Source organism: Xiphophorus maculatus, chromosome 9, assembly GCF_002775205.1.
Source record: "Xiphophorus maculatus strain JP 163 A chromosome 9, X_maculatus-5.0-male, whole genome shotgun sequence".
NCBI classification, from domain to species: Eukaryota; Metazoa; Chordata; class Actinopteri; order Cyprinodontiformes; family Poeciliidae; genus Xiphophorus; species Xiphophorus maculatus.
Genome location: NC_036451.1, coordinates 7,483,277 through 7,497,973, shown reverse-complemented (window position 1 = coordinate 7,497,973; position 14,697 = coordinate 7,483,277). Strand labels below are relative to the sequence as shown.

At 35.9% G+C, this 14,697-nt stretch overlaps 2 protein-coding genes across 3 annotated transcripts; both read right to left on the bottom strand.

Annotated features, from left to right (window-relative positions):
- uchl5 (ubiquitin C-terminal hydrolase L5) lies at positions 1-6,037 on the bottom strand. The gene is made up of 11 exons (XM_005800859.2): positions 5,829-6,037; positions 5,380-5,443; positions 5,195-5,300; positions 4,277-4,402; positions 4,059-4,120; positions 3,632-3,762; positions 3,396-3,459; positions 3,209-3,311; positions 1,063-1,176; positions 830-928; positions 1-375 (listed from the first exon to the last, which is right to left on the bottom strand). Exons 1-11 carry the CDS (start codon positions 5,902-5,904, stop codon positions 331-333), a joined length of 990 nt encoding a protein of 329 aa, XP_005800916.1. The 5' UTR covers positions 5,905-6,037; the 3' UTR covers positions 1-330.
- Positions 6,038-6,377: 340 nt separating this feature from the next.
- Positions 6,378-9,919, bottom strand: glrx2 (glutaredoxin 2). 2 transcript variants are annotated; one of them, XM_023339229.1, is made up of 4 exons: positions 9,892-9,919; positions 8,276-8,342; positions 7,617-7,793; positions 6,378-7,099 (listed from the first exon to the last, which is right to left on the bottom strand). In XM_023339229.1, exons 2-4 carry the CDS (start codon positions 8,339-8,341, stop codon positions 6,944-6,946), a joined length of 399 nt encoding a protein of 132 aa, XP_023194997.1. In that variant the 5' UTR covers position 8,342; positions 9,892-9,919; the 3' UTR covers positions 6,378-6,943. The 2 variants fall into 2 exon arrangements, with proteins under 2 accessions (XP_023194997.1, XP_023194998.1); XM_023339230.1 differs by lacking the exon at positions 9,892-9,919 and adding an exon at positions 9,418-9,882.
- Between the last annotated feature and the right edge of the window lie 4,778 nt (positions 9,920-14,697).

The following is a 14,697-nucleotide window of genomic DNA, read 5'->3' as shown; positions in this document are numbered from 1 at the left end:
AAATGTCTAGACATTTTATTATGAAAATAAGACAAAACAAAATATTACCACATTTTTTCCTTCAGACATGCATTAGCGCTAATAAAAACACATGGGGACCGCGTTTCATCAGACAGTCTCTGTGCTGCAGCTGCAGTGCAGCTCTTTCTTTCTGAATAATTCACAGGAAGCCACAGCGTGAGCGCCGCAGGCCGTCCACACTCGCTCTCATGAAGATAACTGATGAATCTGTACATGGCTCACTGACGAAAGAGTAACTCCGGTGTTCAAGATGATTGGGTGTTTTTGTCTGATTGGAAACTTCTCTGATGAAGTCAGTGTTGGTGTTCTTCACTTGGCCTCCTGAGCCTTTTTAGCACTCTGTTTTTCTTTTGCCTGTTTAGAAAAACCCACATTGACCATGATGTTTCAATTGGTACAGCATACATGTGTTAAAACAAAAGACAATTAAACGGTTTTAGCTTTTTCTTACAAATCAACCTGCTTTGCTTTTGAAAATATAATGTTCACAGGTGATGCTGTCTAGTGTACAAAATAAAAATTGAAGCAGTAGTTTAGTCATTTCATTTGGCACTTTTCTAGAAAGGAGTGCCTCATCAAAAGTGGTAATTATTTTCCTTTTAACAAGCCTTTTATCTTCCTCGGAAAGAATTATCTCTCATTCTCAGCCCACAAAGAGTACCTGCAGGTCGCACCCAGATGGCTCATTAAATTAATTGGCATGCTTAATGGTGGACGTTTAGAAATGTCATGGCACTTATATTCTCAGACTCTGTGAACCCAGAGTCAATAAAGTCGTGGAAAACTGCAAAAGGGAGAGAATTGTTACCTTTTCCACCAAAGGTATTAGCTGTTGGTACTCTGCCAATGTCTTCAGTAGCTCCATGATGAAGGGAAGGTAGTTGTGCTTTCGTCGAATATTTTCAATCTGCAAGAAAGCAGAATTTAAAAGAGCTGGGCAAAGCTACATTTGTTCTGTGACGGATAAATGAACCAATAAATACGGATAAATGATCAAATAAAGCAGAGCTCTAAATTTATGAACCATTTTGTGTTGTTAACCTTATATCTTTTAAGCTTCTGGTTCTCCTCTTCAATAAGGAGCTGACACTTGGCAATCTCTGACTGGATGGAGCTAAGAAATGTGTTGTTCTGGTCTGTGTCCATGGGCTCCTCCTGCAAACATAGTAATGAAAACAAAAATTACTGAAAGGGTGATTTAGAAAAAAGAAGAGTCTAAACAGTTCTTTGGATACAGAAGGATCTTCTTCTGATCTGTGCGTCTGAAAATAGACAAACGGGCAGTGCTTTAAAAGATGTCACTCTGGAAAAGGTTACATGAAGTTAGGAAAAGAAAACTTTTGCTGACCTCTGGTGGTGAAAAGAAATTCACAGCAATATAAATGTTTAATCAAGATTTTGTAATAAGCTTCTTTGCCATCTTAATTGAACAAAAAATAATTTTGGAAAGGCTAAAAGTTTCAGGCAGCTTATGGTTAACGTGAACAACTACTGATTATGTGCGTCTTTCACGCCTCACTCATAAAAAGCGAAAAATGCTGCATGCAGTTTTGAGTTAGGTAGAAAAATATTGATGTGCTCTTTATGTGTATACAAACAGGGAAAATATTGTAAGAACTTAATTTACTGCTGGATTCCAAACCAACACCTCTATCAAGCAGCTTCTTTTTTAAAAATGTATTTTTGAATCAAAGCTAAATGTATACAAATGACTGTATGGGCTGCAGCAATGAGAAAGAAAACTGTAATTAGAAAATCCTAAATGGCAGACCAGACCTGAAAGAAAGCAGAGAAAGCTGGTGCATTATTTAACATGTATGCAACTGGTTTGAGTTCTGCTACCAATTACATATATGCACACCAAAACCTGGTTTGATGACTTCACATTGAAGGCTCACCCATGCTTCCCCCAAACCATTGAAATCTGCTCTCATTGACTTAATCGCGTACCAAAAACTGAATGATCCTGTTTGGACCATTTCTGGACATCGGTCCATGTAGAACTACTTCAACAGAGCTTTGCAATGTGTTTTGTGAGTGGTCAGAAGCGTGTTCTATGCAGAAATTTACTCAGACAGCAACGCTGATGTTTCACTTAAACGGGTTTTGTTCGTTCACATTAAATTGGAGGAATGTTCATCAGATGCTGTGAAGAAATATGTATATTTGTACAATTTTTCACAAAATACCTACAGAGGTTGTCAAATGGCTAAAAACTCTTAGATAGAAATTTTAAAGTGGAGTGGTGTTTCACTAAAGCAAAATGAAGGATGCAGGGACAAAGTGGGAATGAGCGTCACCAGGTGGTTACCACCGTGTGAGAACACAAACTAACCCACAACCATGTGTGAAGTCTGGTGGAGCTTTAAGGTTTTACAGTTAGTTCGTTTATACAATTATAGTTAGTTTTTCTGATAAATGTAATTTGGGCCTAAAAAAAAAAGAATAAACAAAAAAGTACACAACCAATATTCCCTCAATTGGCAACATGACCCTGCAATGCACACTTTCATCCCTCTGAAGACTGAAGCCTGAAGCCACTTCTTAGTGGTGTTTTGAGAAGTTAGTGAGGGTAAAGATGGCAACTGAGAGGTGGAAACAAAATGCGAAACGTCTCCCTGACAGGTATAAACTGACACAAAATAGTTGATAACCATCTTGTGGTAACATAATTTCATACCTGAACAAAGTCAGGAATGCAGAGGTAGAAAACAGTAAAGGAGCAAAATGGTCAGCACTTGCAACAAAAGCAGCAGTAGAGAGATTATCCAACAACAACAACAAAAAGTCTCAAATACGTGGTTTCATCGTCATTTTTGCAAAGCTGTTTCAGAAATTCTTTAAGGTAATTTCTGAAAAGGATAACAGACTGACATATTTGTGAATCAACTTTAGGGACTATTAATCCTCAATTCCCTTAGTGATAACTTTTTTTTCTGTTGTACTAGTGAAGGTAAGACAAAAAACATGGATTTTAACAATTACTAAACCGCTTGTTGAGGCTTTAGTTGGTTAATTTTGGGCTTTTTACTAGGCAAAAAAAAAGTACAAACAGTTGCAAAAGCATATTTTAAGGTAATAAAATGAATGCATGATTCAAGTGTAAACAGCATTTTTTATTTTAAAGTCAAGCATGCAGTTAAGCCTTCAAATAAGAAAAGTAATATTATTTCTCATTGCTTCTTACCTCTGTAAGCTGAGCCTGGAGCTCTGCAATTTTCTTCTCATATACCATCTTCCTGTCGGATACGATGGCCATCAGGTTGAATCGGATCTCTCCTTCACTGTACCTGAAGAAGAAAACAAGAATTTCTCTCAGCATTTAATAGACTTAAACTTTTTGTAAAAACTTGTTATTTCCGTATATTGTTTACTTTTGTATTCTTTTCTCAATTACTGGGCGAACTGCACTGATCCAGTCATCCTGGTTGCAGGTACCTGTGGCATAAAACACCACTATGAAAATCTGTTGTTTCCACAAGCATGTATAGTACATCACTATCAAAAGATAATCAAGATCTCATGTTAAGATTTACATTTTTTTGTTTTTACAATTTATACAGAAACTTTAACTAACTAAAACATGCATAAAGTGAATCATTTTGTTCACCCAAGTCGATTGGTCCTTCCCGAAGCCCATCCAGCTCATACAGTCTGCCATTAACAGGAACATAGCTCACAAAGTGAAAGGCGTCTTCATCCTTTGCTGAAGACTTTGCATCAAATTCAAACATCTGCTGTCTTGAAAACACATAAAAACCCAGTCAAAGATAATCATAATGGGACAAATTCTGATGTTAATGTTAGACACAAATAAAGCAAACATAAAGCAAAAGACTTTTTCAATGAAATATTAGTATTAACTGTAGGGAAAACGTCTTCTTTATGTTATTAGATTGAAAAAAACAGTCAAGAATGCTGGATATTTTTAAACTGACTTGTATTTCAGAATACACATATTAATTCAGCAGCTAATTTACAAATTTACAAGAGGCTAAAAAGAAAAGAGCTTAGGGATGACATGGGAAAGCGCTCACCTTGCAAAGCTGTTGTGAACTTGTCGGATCACTTCAGAGTTGCTGAGAGCCAGACCCTTCATCTGAGAAGCAAATGCAGAAGATTATAAAACCCACGGTGAAACGCTGGCATCACAAAATGCAGAGGCGGAGAGAGATATTCAAGTCATGTTGTTTATCTCTTCTCCCATCATAACTGAAAAAAAGCCAGCAAGTATACAAAGATACCATTTACGTACAGCTCCATCAAAACTCTGAGAAAACTCTCTGAACTCTGTCAGTGTGTCGCCAAGCAACATGTCCGGATGGGAGCAGTTGAGCAGAACGCTGATGATCGCCTGGGTGGCGCATGCATTGTTTATGACCTGAAAATGGCACACAGAGCAGAAATTACACACATTTAAAAATGCACAGAACAACCACTGATTAACAGTAATAAGGATCTGCAGCATCTTCACACTATGCAGTTGGAAATGGACTAGGGCTGCAACAATACTAACAATTAAACAGAAAAACGGTATTGAAGATATTCTTACTGGTCAATAACATTTTTGTGGCATTAGCATTTATTTTATAAACTGTTCATGCAAATATATTTCCTTCAAGTAGCTCGAATTAAATCAATGTTTTTATATTATAGACACGGGGAAGACATTAGGTGTATCCGTAAATATATTGCCATTTAGGGTGTGCGTCCACATGGATCTGATGTTTTGGAACAACAGGAAAAAAATATTATTTTTGAAAATGAGTTCCATAGTGGGAAAAAAAAAATCAAAACATCAGTTTAATATTTCAGTGTGTACATGAGAGCCGAGTCTTCTTTGACAAGACTCCAGGGGACTGAATCCAAATGAACACCACCCTTTTCACATTTCATCTCAAAGAAACCGTGAAAACATTTAAATTTTCCCTTTTCTTTAATTGTTTACGATACAAACCTACACCACAATGAGAAAACCTGTGTGCTACAGATATGTTTTTTTACAATAGAATTTTAAATTTCACATTCATGCAGTAAAAGCATAGCAAAAACATTATCTTGGATGAACTGTTTAACATTAAAGAAAACAAAGGGAAACAATTATTACTTAAACTTCTTTCAGTCCTGAGTTTGTTTAACCTTCGCTGAGTAGGTTTCATTGTAAACGATTTACCTGTTTAGCAAAGAAAATGTGGTCTAGCCTTGAATCCTGGACAATTGATCCTGCTGGTTCTTCCCCTGGCTGCCACTTGAAGAGAAAAATCAACCCGTGGACTGGCCTGAGACAGAACAGATTTATTAAAAATTACACCTTAAGAGAAGGCGTGCGATAAAGTCAAGTAGCGAATATAAACATACTTCAGGTTCTCAAAGTTCTCTGGTTCCATACTCCAGATCTCTTCAACCTGAGCCCCTTTACAGCCTGACAAATAAAAAAGCAGCATTAAACTAACATTTAAATAGCGGAAAAAATTAAATATCTTTACACGCGGTTTGACAACAAACACAAGTCCGCTATCTTTACGGATTGTTTTTACGCGCCGTCGTTTTTGAACGCTGAGTAATGCTAGCTATTTAGCTTCCCTGATGAAGTCATCGACCGCTACCCAGTTACCGCATGCAAATGTTTAAAAGATGTAAAATTCAGATGCCAGGTCAAGATTCTCAGCTGGTTATATGTACACACAATGGAGAAAATTACTCTCCACCAGCTAATTTAGAAGCTAGCTTTGCAGCAACTAGCTAGCGTTTGCGCATAGCCACATTACATTGAACGAGCTGCCAACGTTTGGACAGGAAACACTCACCGAAACCTTTAATGAGCTCCGTGAACACTCCGGGGTCACTCTCCATCAGACACCATTCTCCTGCGCTGCCAGACATTTTTCCACCGTACAGTTAAGCCCTCAGAACATATATATTTATCAAATTATTATAGCTTAGCGGTGCACACGCTAGCTAGGCTAATTAATTGTAGCACAGTGACCTCACTTCTATGCGGTGCAATGTGAGCGCTGGGTACGCGCGATTTGTTTTAGAGGACACACCGGTGGGGTGCTACCGCCACTTTGCAAAAAATAAATATATATTCGTTATGGTCTAATATTTCGACTTGTATACCTATGACTCTTTGTGAATGTTAAATGTATAAATGCATCATAATACAGTAGCACATCAATAAATACAGCATTTAATTCAATGAAAATGTGCATTATAATTTCTATCTTAATATTGCTTGTAATTCACTGATAAGCTCCAATATTAAAATGTCAACAGAAACAAAAAACAAACAAAAAAAATCACCTCCAAAAGAGGAGAGAAATGCAGACAAATGCACTGGAACTTGAGAATGGTATTTCTTTCATGTTTATTAAATAATGTACATCTGACGTACAGGAATAAAAATACTTTTCTCCTATTTAGGCTCTCCTGGAACCGTTGACATGCATTGGAAATTTTTTTTATCAATGCTATTCTCTAGTAAACATTCAGACATTCACAGCTATTGCTAAAATGTCAAAGAACAATAAGTTACTTAAATACACATAATGTTGTTCTCCAAGATTTGCAGACTAGCAGCATAGTAAAGTGTGCGTTATATTCAGGTGTTTTAATATTTCCAGGTATCCCAATTCCAGTACATATTAAAGTTTAAAGCTATTTTTTCCCTTTTATTTTGTAATTCAACAAAGGAACAGAAGTGCTTTCAGGGTTTACTTATGTTTTAAGATGGGAGATTTTAATAAAATGTATACTGATACTTCACATCTATGAGAAAATACAAGCAAATTGGACATCAACAATCTGTTTGACTTTGATAAACCAAGAGCATGGACATGTTCAAAAAATTTGTAACTTCCAGTATACAATTAAGCAAAGCATTAAATAATAGAGGATTTAAAAAGGCTAAAACGACGGTTAGTCATTTAGAGGGTTCAAAGTGTCCACTGCCTGATCCTTCGGTAATACAGCAGGGGGAGCACCGCTCGATGAGCGGCAGCAACTTTCCCTGCTGATGGAGCTGCTTGGTGTCAGAGCCGCCCCCAATGCAGCTTCCGTTCACAAAAACTCTTGGAACCTGAACAAATAAACAATGACAACATAGGAAAATTTAATGTGTGCCACCTACAGGGAAAGCTTTAAGAGACTACTGCTTAAATAGCATTTGCAAAAAAAGAGAAAAAAGACACCCTCTTTCCCCCCTACAACAAACATCTTCTCACACATTTCTGGACGGATTTCTGACCACTCTGCTTCAAAGAATCAGTAGAGATCATTTAAATTGTTTGATTAACACCCAGCTTTTACTCAAACTTACAATTGGGCGAAGACAAAGGATTGTAAGCTTAACTAGCCTGCTTTATTCATTCCAAACCCTGTTTTCACATGTTTTGGCTCACTTCAAAACATTAATATTACTTCCAGTCAAAAGAAACTTGTTAGTAAAATCAAAGGAAACTAAAATCTGCCAGAGTATGAATAATTTTGGTCTTATGTGTGGCTGAAATAAATATATATATAATTTTTTTTTTTAAATTCGAAAATTCAAATAAACTGTTCATTAAAAGTCTCACGTTAAGATCTAACACTCTTACTGTTCTGACACCAGTCATCTGTGCCAAGGCCTCCTGAAGTCTCTTCCCATCGTTGTGCTGGTCCAGTTCAATCACCTTGTAATTGGCACCAATTTCATTAAACACATTTTTGGCCATTTTGCAATAAGGACAGGTGGTCTTGGAGAATATGACAACACAGTTCTGTGACACCATCTCCTGAAAGATTGGGGGAAAATAGAAATTAGCCCACTATAAGGCTTTCACTGAATATTTCCATGATTCATTAGGTATCCATGATTTACCATTAGCATACACTCTATACTTTTTCCATCACAATTAGCTTTTTAATATAGGTATCAAAAGTAAGTCACATAATTGAAAATAAAACTGTCTATGTAAAAAAAAAATCAAATTCACTTCATTAATAATTCTAATTACAAACTGAACTGAAAAACAACTTGCGGTAATCTGTAAGATCACACTGACAGACGATGTGTATGCAGACAAAAGATTAAAGAGAGCAGGAACCCAGCTGAGAAGCAACTATACATAGATCTGTCGTCAGAGATATTTCAAACACTATTTCTTGACTTAAATCATAAATCTAAAATACAAAGAGTTATTAGTGAGCTTCAAAGGGCATCCACTTAACAGTAGCACGACAAAAGCACGAGGTAGATTTGTAAACAACTAGTCACCTGAACAAGTTGTACACAGGCTGTACTGGAGAGGCTCCCAGTACTGGAAGAAATAAGATTCCCCATCCTGAAGAAAGAATAAAAAACATAGGTCCATTTGGCACAATCAAAGGAAAACAGGACTATGAAAACTAACACACACAGTAAGGCACATTTAATAACCTTAGAAATGTGATAATACCAAAGGAAGGGAGGAAAGGAAGATAAAATAGTAGAACAAAAAGGAAGGAAAAATGAACCATAGCTGCAGCTTTAGCAATTACTGTTAGTGGAAGGTAGCAACACCGTGCATTCACTACTGCTGCTTTAGTTAATGGCCTTTCTACAACTGCAGTAGGGTTTAAGAGACCGATAATCTAGGATTATCCACCTAACAGGGTTAATAAGCAAATGGTTCAAATGTCTGTCTAACTGCCCAGAAGTGTCTACTCAATTAAAAAGACAACAAACTATATGTATGTCAGTGGAGGATTATATTGAAAAGTACATTACTAACACGGTAAGCTGAAATAAGCTGTAAAGTAATTAAGGAAGAGACAAAGTTGTCCTGCTTGTTGAAAGCAATGTTAAGTTGACATGAAACTGGAAGCTTGAATGAATACTTATTTCACAAATTTTAGGGAATCTAGTCTACTTTATGAGCTGTAGTTCAGAATCAAAAATTTTAAATAAGACATTTTAAGTCTCTATGCTGCATAATTTTTCCTTAAAATATCAATTTATATAAAGCAGTTTCTATACCACAGAAAATCATTTCCAATTATGACCTCCATTACATGGAATCAGACTTGGTCTGATATAATATAAACAACTTACATGTATATCTATCTATCTATCTATCTATCTATCTATCTATCTATCTATCTATCTATCTATCTATCTATCTATCTATCTATCTATCTAGATAGATAGATAGATAGATAAACAACTTACATGTATGTATATAGATATATATTCTTATTTGATCAGATAATGAAATATGCTTAAAGGAAGTTGGTTTAAATTTAGCACAATCCTGTCCACGTTTGTTGTCTTATTTTGTGTCAAGTTTTTCAAGATGAATGTTAATTGATTGGAAATGCTTTTCTTGGAATGTCACGAAGACGTAACTGTGTTTTAAAGCAGTGTTGTGGGATTTATACCTTGGTTGATTATTTTTAGAATATTCGATTTTGAAACATCTTTTCTAAGTCGGTCAAGAGTCCTTAAAAGCAATGAAATAGCACTTTGACGAATCAACGATGTTCGGCGTCTGGGACAACAATATCTTCACAGCTGCTGAGTGGCTTACTAATGTTAACGGTACAATTACAAAAGGAATGAGTAGTTTTAAACTAGGAAACGTGGACGTTTGAATAAAGTAGTTGAGCTTCTGTATTTTCTACATAAAGCAAGCGGGAATGACCTCCTGCAATCGGTCCATACAACTCTACGAAAACAGTCTGCGCGGACAAACATGGTGAAAAATGAACAAAAGGCTAGTAAAGACTCAAATGTGTGCCTCGAATAAAACATGCTGTTAGTGTATGAGCAGCTCTGGAGCAACACAACACACGGCCTAAAGCTTTTCGTCTGGTTTTGCCCTCTTATTTACACCGTTTCTGTCCGATTCCTACCTTACGAATGGAGCGCCCTTCTTCTTCCTATGTGAATAAGTGGCGAATCAGCAGAAGTGCACGCTACCGCCTCCAACAGGACGGAAGTGAAGCAAAAACAAGTTATAGTATTTGGTGTTTATAGATAATACAGTAAGAACAAATTTACAACATGAGTAATTAAAAATAGCACCCTATTATTTTTGATAATTATTTTGTGACAACTACAGAACATAACATTCATAAGTATCTGTGGCAAAATTGGTATCATGCCACAATATTTGAATTTTAATAAATGAGTTAAAATGAGATAAAACTCAAGTAAAATGCTGCAGCACCTGCAAATAGTTGAGTGTTGGAGGTAAACGTAAACCCTGTGTTCAAATTCTGACAAAGCCATTTAAATTTGACCATTTTTGGACTGCAAAGGCTGTCGCATTAACTTATTTTACTCTTCTGATTTTTTTAATATCAGAAGAGAGTGATTCATGTGTAATTCTGTCTTCAAAGGTTCATAAGAAATACATCACATTTCAAATCACACAAATGGAAAATAATTTGTCCTTGTTTCAGCATGTGAAATATAAAGAGGACCTTTGCATACAACATTTTCCAAAAACGATGCATTTCAGTGGCAGTTATGCACTTTCAAGAGGTTTACCAAAAACACATTAACTAATATTTAATTATTGTTCTTAAATGCACTCAAAAGGATTACATATGTGACAACTGTCTTTTTAGTTTTCGTTACTCAAACACTGAATTTCTCTTTTCATTGCTGCAAGGTTTTAAAAGTATGTGTCTTGGAATACAATACCCATTATTTAAATGCAGCTACTATAAAACTTGAGCTTTGTCTTTCCATTTATCTCACTTTGTTAAAAATTTAACCTGCATGTCTATTTCCCCTTCCTTTGTCAAAAGCAGAGTAAAATAGATCCATTCTGAATTTCTCTTTGACCACTCTGGCCCACCTCAGGCAGTAGATTCAACCATAAATCCCAAAACACCTGATGAGGCAGCACAGAAACGCTTCAAACAGCTTTTTCAGGAAGGAGAGATATATGCAAAATCTCAGAATGCTTTTACACCATCAAATACATCAGCAGTTCAGACAAAAAACAGCCAGGCAGCATTTAGATTACCTTGACCATTGAGGAGGAAACTCTTTGTCCCAAACAAAAAATCAATAAATGCCATGGATATAGAAATGAACTCATAATTTTTAATTCACATATACTTTGATTATTATGTTGACGCTGTAGACTAAATGTCTTAGAATCATATTTGAAGCAAATCAAGTCATAATAAGTGCTAGAGAAATTGAATTTTAATAAATGAGTTAAAATGAGAAAAAACTCAAGTAAAATGCTGCAGCACCTGCAAATAGTTGCAGGTGCTGCAACTATTTGCAGGTGACCACCAATAAGGGTGGTCATAGAGGAAGATTAAAAACTGATTCTCTGTGATTGGCTAAATAGTTGCCATGGTAATGGTCTTTAAAAGGCTTACAGTGCCGGCTTCAGGCCTTTTTTTATGGTTTATGACTAAAAAATATACTGCTCAAAAAAATAAAGGGAACACTTTAAGAGTTAAACACCTGTTTAAGTGTTCCCTTTATTTTTTTGAGCAGTGTATATACAACTTCTGTTACTGGGCAAATAAAATATAAAAGGAGTGGCAGATTCCTTCATAGTACATTTCCAGTGGGTTTTTTTTATGCAACTGGACAAAGGCAGGACTTACGGTAAAATTGAAGTTTAATATTTTAAAAAGAAAATAGGTTCACCAACCTCAACACTTAAGTGATAACAATATAAAACAGCCTAAAGTAAATGGCGCTTTCAGAAAATGTGTCCCAGCTCCCATGTACAACACTTTGGTAATGACGCATGCAGAAACATTTCAAGCCGCAGTGAAAAGCTGACGTGTGGAGCTGGCATTGGGTGACAAATTGTTTGTAGATGGATTTGCACCACTGAACACTGCAGAAATACATATAATTCAAAAAAATAATAGAGGAGCACATCATTTATCACACAGATGTAATGAATGCTAATTTAATTTCACTGAACCCATTGTGAAGGGCTGTCATTGTAAAACTATCGGTGCAAGATTTTACAGAGAAGAAAAGAGAGGAACCCAAAACTGTCTACGATTACTCAGAAAATGGACTTTGCACTGTGGATAATTTGTCTATGGAAAAGGATGAGCAGTCATTAGAGTGATCTATATCTTCCATCTCATTGTCATTAGTTCTGTGATGCTTCATTGTGACAAATTAGAGACAGCGTGGGGTAAGTTGTTGACATTGCATTATAAACCTGTAGAAACATTCACAGTCTCGGTGGACTTCATTTATTCATGTCATTTCTTCCTTGTCTGGGTTATATGAGGTCAGAGCCAATCCCAGCATACCAAATAGAGACTATCACATTCATTCTTATCAGAAATTCACTGCCTCAAATCCCCCTGATTTCATTTGTGTTTAAGCATGGCTGGAGAAACCCCACATGTGCAGCACATTCTTGTTCTCTGGGGGGATTAAAGGAAAAACTCCACATGTGGGGCAAATGATGGTCTGATAAGAACTAATCTGTACTTCTAGGATGCTAATGAAAGTCACAAAAAGGTGTATGGCTTTTCAAAGCTAGTTTTTAGCAAAAAAGAAAAAAAAACACCATCAGAAAGAAGAGATGGATTGTCGCTTTAAAAAATTAATTACATTGGACATTATCAGAGAATGCTGGGATACAGAACCTTAATTGTAACACTGAACCAGTTTGATACACATCACTTCTCTGCTTTATTCCTGATTAAGAATATTATTATGCACACTTTTATCCAATTGATTTGTCAATTTGTCCTACATTGTACACCAGTATATCATGAAGTATTGACAAAACATAGTTTTGTAGATATTTGTCTTTCTTTTTTTTCTCCCCTAAACCAGATTAAACCTAAAGTGTAAGTCTTGACATTCTTTGTTACAGAGAAAAAATAATAAAAGTGATTATTTTAGTGTTGGTGTGTCCAAGAAGTAACATTTTCAGTTTCATCTAATTTAAAAATGTTTTAAATCAAATAATTACTTCTTTTGTTATGTCAATTTTTTCCACTTTAAAGGGAAAACATTCATCCTTATGCTGATTTGTAAATATAGTATGAGGAAGACATGGGCTAGTCATGTGTGCTTCACAGTTTCACAGTTTTCTTTAAGTACTTTTTGTGTGAACCAAGTGAAGTGCAAGAAAAGGTCCTTTTCATGTCCTTTCATCTTAAATTTAGAAAAGAACATCTGATGAGCCTAAAGTTTTTTTGCTTTGTGTTTATGGTGTTTTCTGCTGTTACAACCTTCTTCATGCCTGAAAGCTACAAGGAAAAATCGCAGTGCTTGTCTCTATTGATCAAAGTGTAGCTCGTGGCCATAGCTTGATTGAGTGCTGCTGAGTTTCTGCTTAACAGGCAATTAGGGGAGCACGTAATATTTCATTTTTGGTCAGTTTATCAATAAACTAATACTAAAATCTTTAACGCTTGCCATGACAATCTATTAAATTTGTGTCACTGTTATTTTTCAATCTGTGTGAGTTTCAGTCAGGAATGGAGATTGACTGTAGTTCCGCCTTTGCTTTTACAGCATGTGGAGATTTTCTATTTCGATGCGTTGATAATACCGTCAGTCAAGAGGGGCTGCACACAGGGGGGTTTGCACTGACTTTCATTTTGGCTGATTAGGGCTGACAGGTTCAAGTCTGAACCGCAGCTAGGGAAAGATAAAATTTATGATTTTATTAAAAGTTAAAAGTTTATTAAAAGTTAATGTTGGATATAAAAACCTTAATTCTTATATATAAGAATAAAACAGTGCCCCTGATAACAATAAATATTAAATCTACAATATTATATGAAATTGTTATGATTTCTGAAACCTCTTTACCTAAGTAATTTGCTATTATCAACACAACTTTTTGTCCAGGGTTTGGATTTGGTAGCAAATAATCCAATTGGTTCCCTGCTCACTAGTTTGCCAGCAATGTCAAAATGCATATATGTTCATCTCAATAGCAATTAATGTACATGGTGTGACAAGTCCTGCAATTCTGAAATTTCTTGTGAAGTTTGGCTGTTTTTTGGGGGAGGTACAGGGGAGTGCTGTTAATGTTTGTCAGAGAAAAATTGGGGAATGCTCCTCTTGAAAAGATGACCGTCACAGCAAATTGTTCATTTTGAAAACAAATTAGTTCTTGCTACACTTGGGTTTCCTCTGGTGGTTTCAGGTTTCCTGGCTGCTACATGGCAACTCAAACCATGAGCTTACGCTGTAGATTTTCAAAGGATAGAGGTCTGAAGACTGACCTTAATAAGCTCCTATTAAGCCACTTGTCTAGGTTGCATACTTTAGGTCATTGTAATGATGGAAAATTCATCCAAAACTCATCTTCACTTTTTTGGTTAAAAAGAGAAGGTACTTATCGAGGATTATGCCATGAATTTGATGGTTGTATATATTTATATATATTTTTTATTTTATTTTTTCCAAAAATGCAATGTTGAATTGATACCAAAGAACTCAATAATGGTTCTTACATGAGCAGCCATCTCTCTGAGTCATTTAGATAATTCACTATAAAACATATGATGCCTGCAGATGTGCTAGAGAGAGAGAATATTTCAATCCATTACTGTGTAGTGTGCTAGCAGTACACAGTGCTAGCACAGCTCTCTCTAATGAGAGAGAGCTACACTCTATAATGACCATCCTCACCCCAAGAGGCAAGACCTTTCATGGAGCTACAGAGTAAGGGCAACTGACACTAATTTTAT

Excerpts from the sequence above, each read along its gene's own strand:
- uchl5 (XM_005800859.2), bottom strand. The coding sequence starts at position 5,904 with ATGTCTGGCAGCGCAGGAGAATGGTGTCTGATGGAGAGTGACCCCGGA. Across the intron at positions 4,403-5,194 it reads ACATTTTCTTTGCTAAACAG|GTCATAAACAATGCATGCGC; the intron begins GTAAATCGTTTA and ends TGCCATTTTCAG. Across the intron at positions 3,763-4,058 it reads GTTCACAACAGCTTTGCAAG|ACAGCAGATGTTTGAATTTG; the intron begins GTGAGCGCTTTC and ends TGTGTTTTCAAG.
- glrx2 (XM_023339229.1), bottom strand. The coding sequence starts at position 8,341 with ATGGGGAATCTTATTTCTTCCAGTACTGGGAGCCTCTCCAGTACAGCC. Across the intron at positions 7,794-8,275 it reads CCTGTGTACAACTTGTTCAG|GAGATGGTGTCACAGAACTG; the intron begins GTGACTAGTTGT and ends CCAATCTTTCAG. Across the intron at positions 7,100-7,616 it reads AGATGACTGGTGTCAGAACA|GTTCCAAGAGTTTTTGTGAA; the intron begins GTAAGAGTGTTA and ends TTATTTGTTCAG.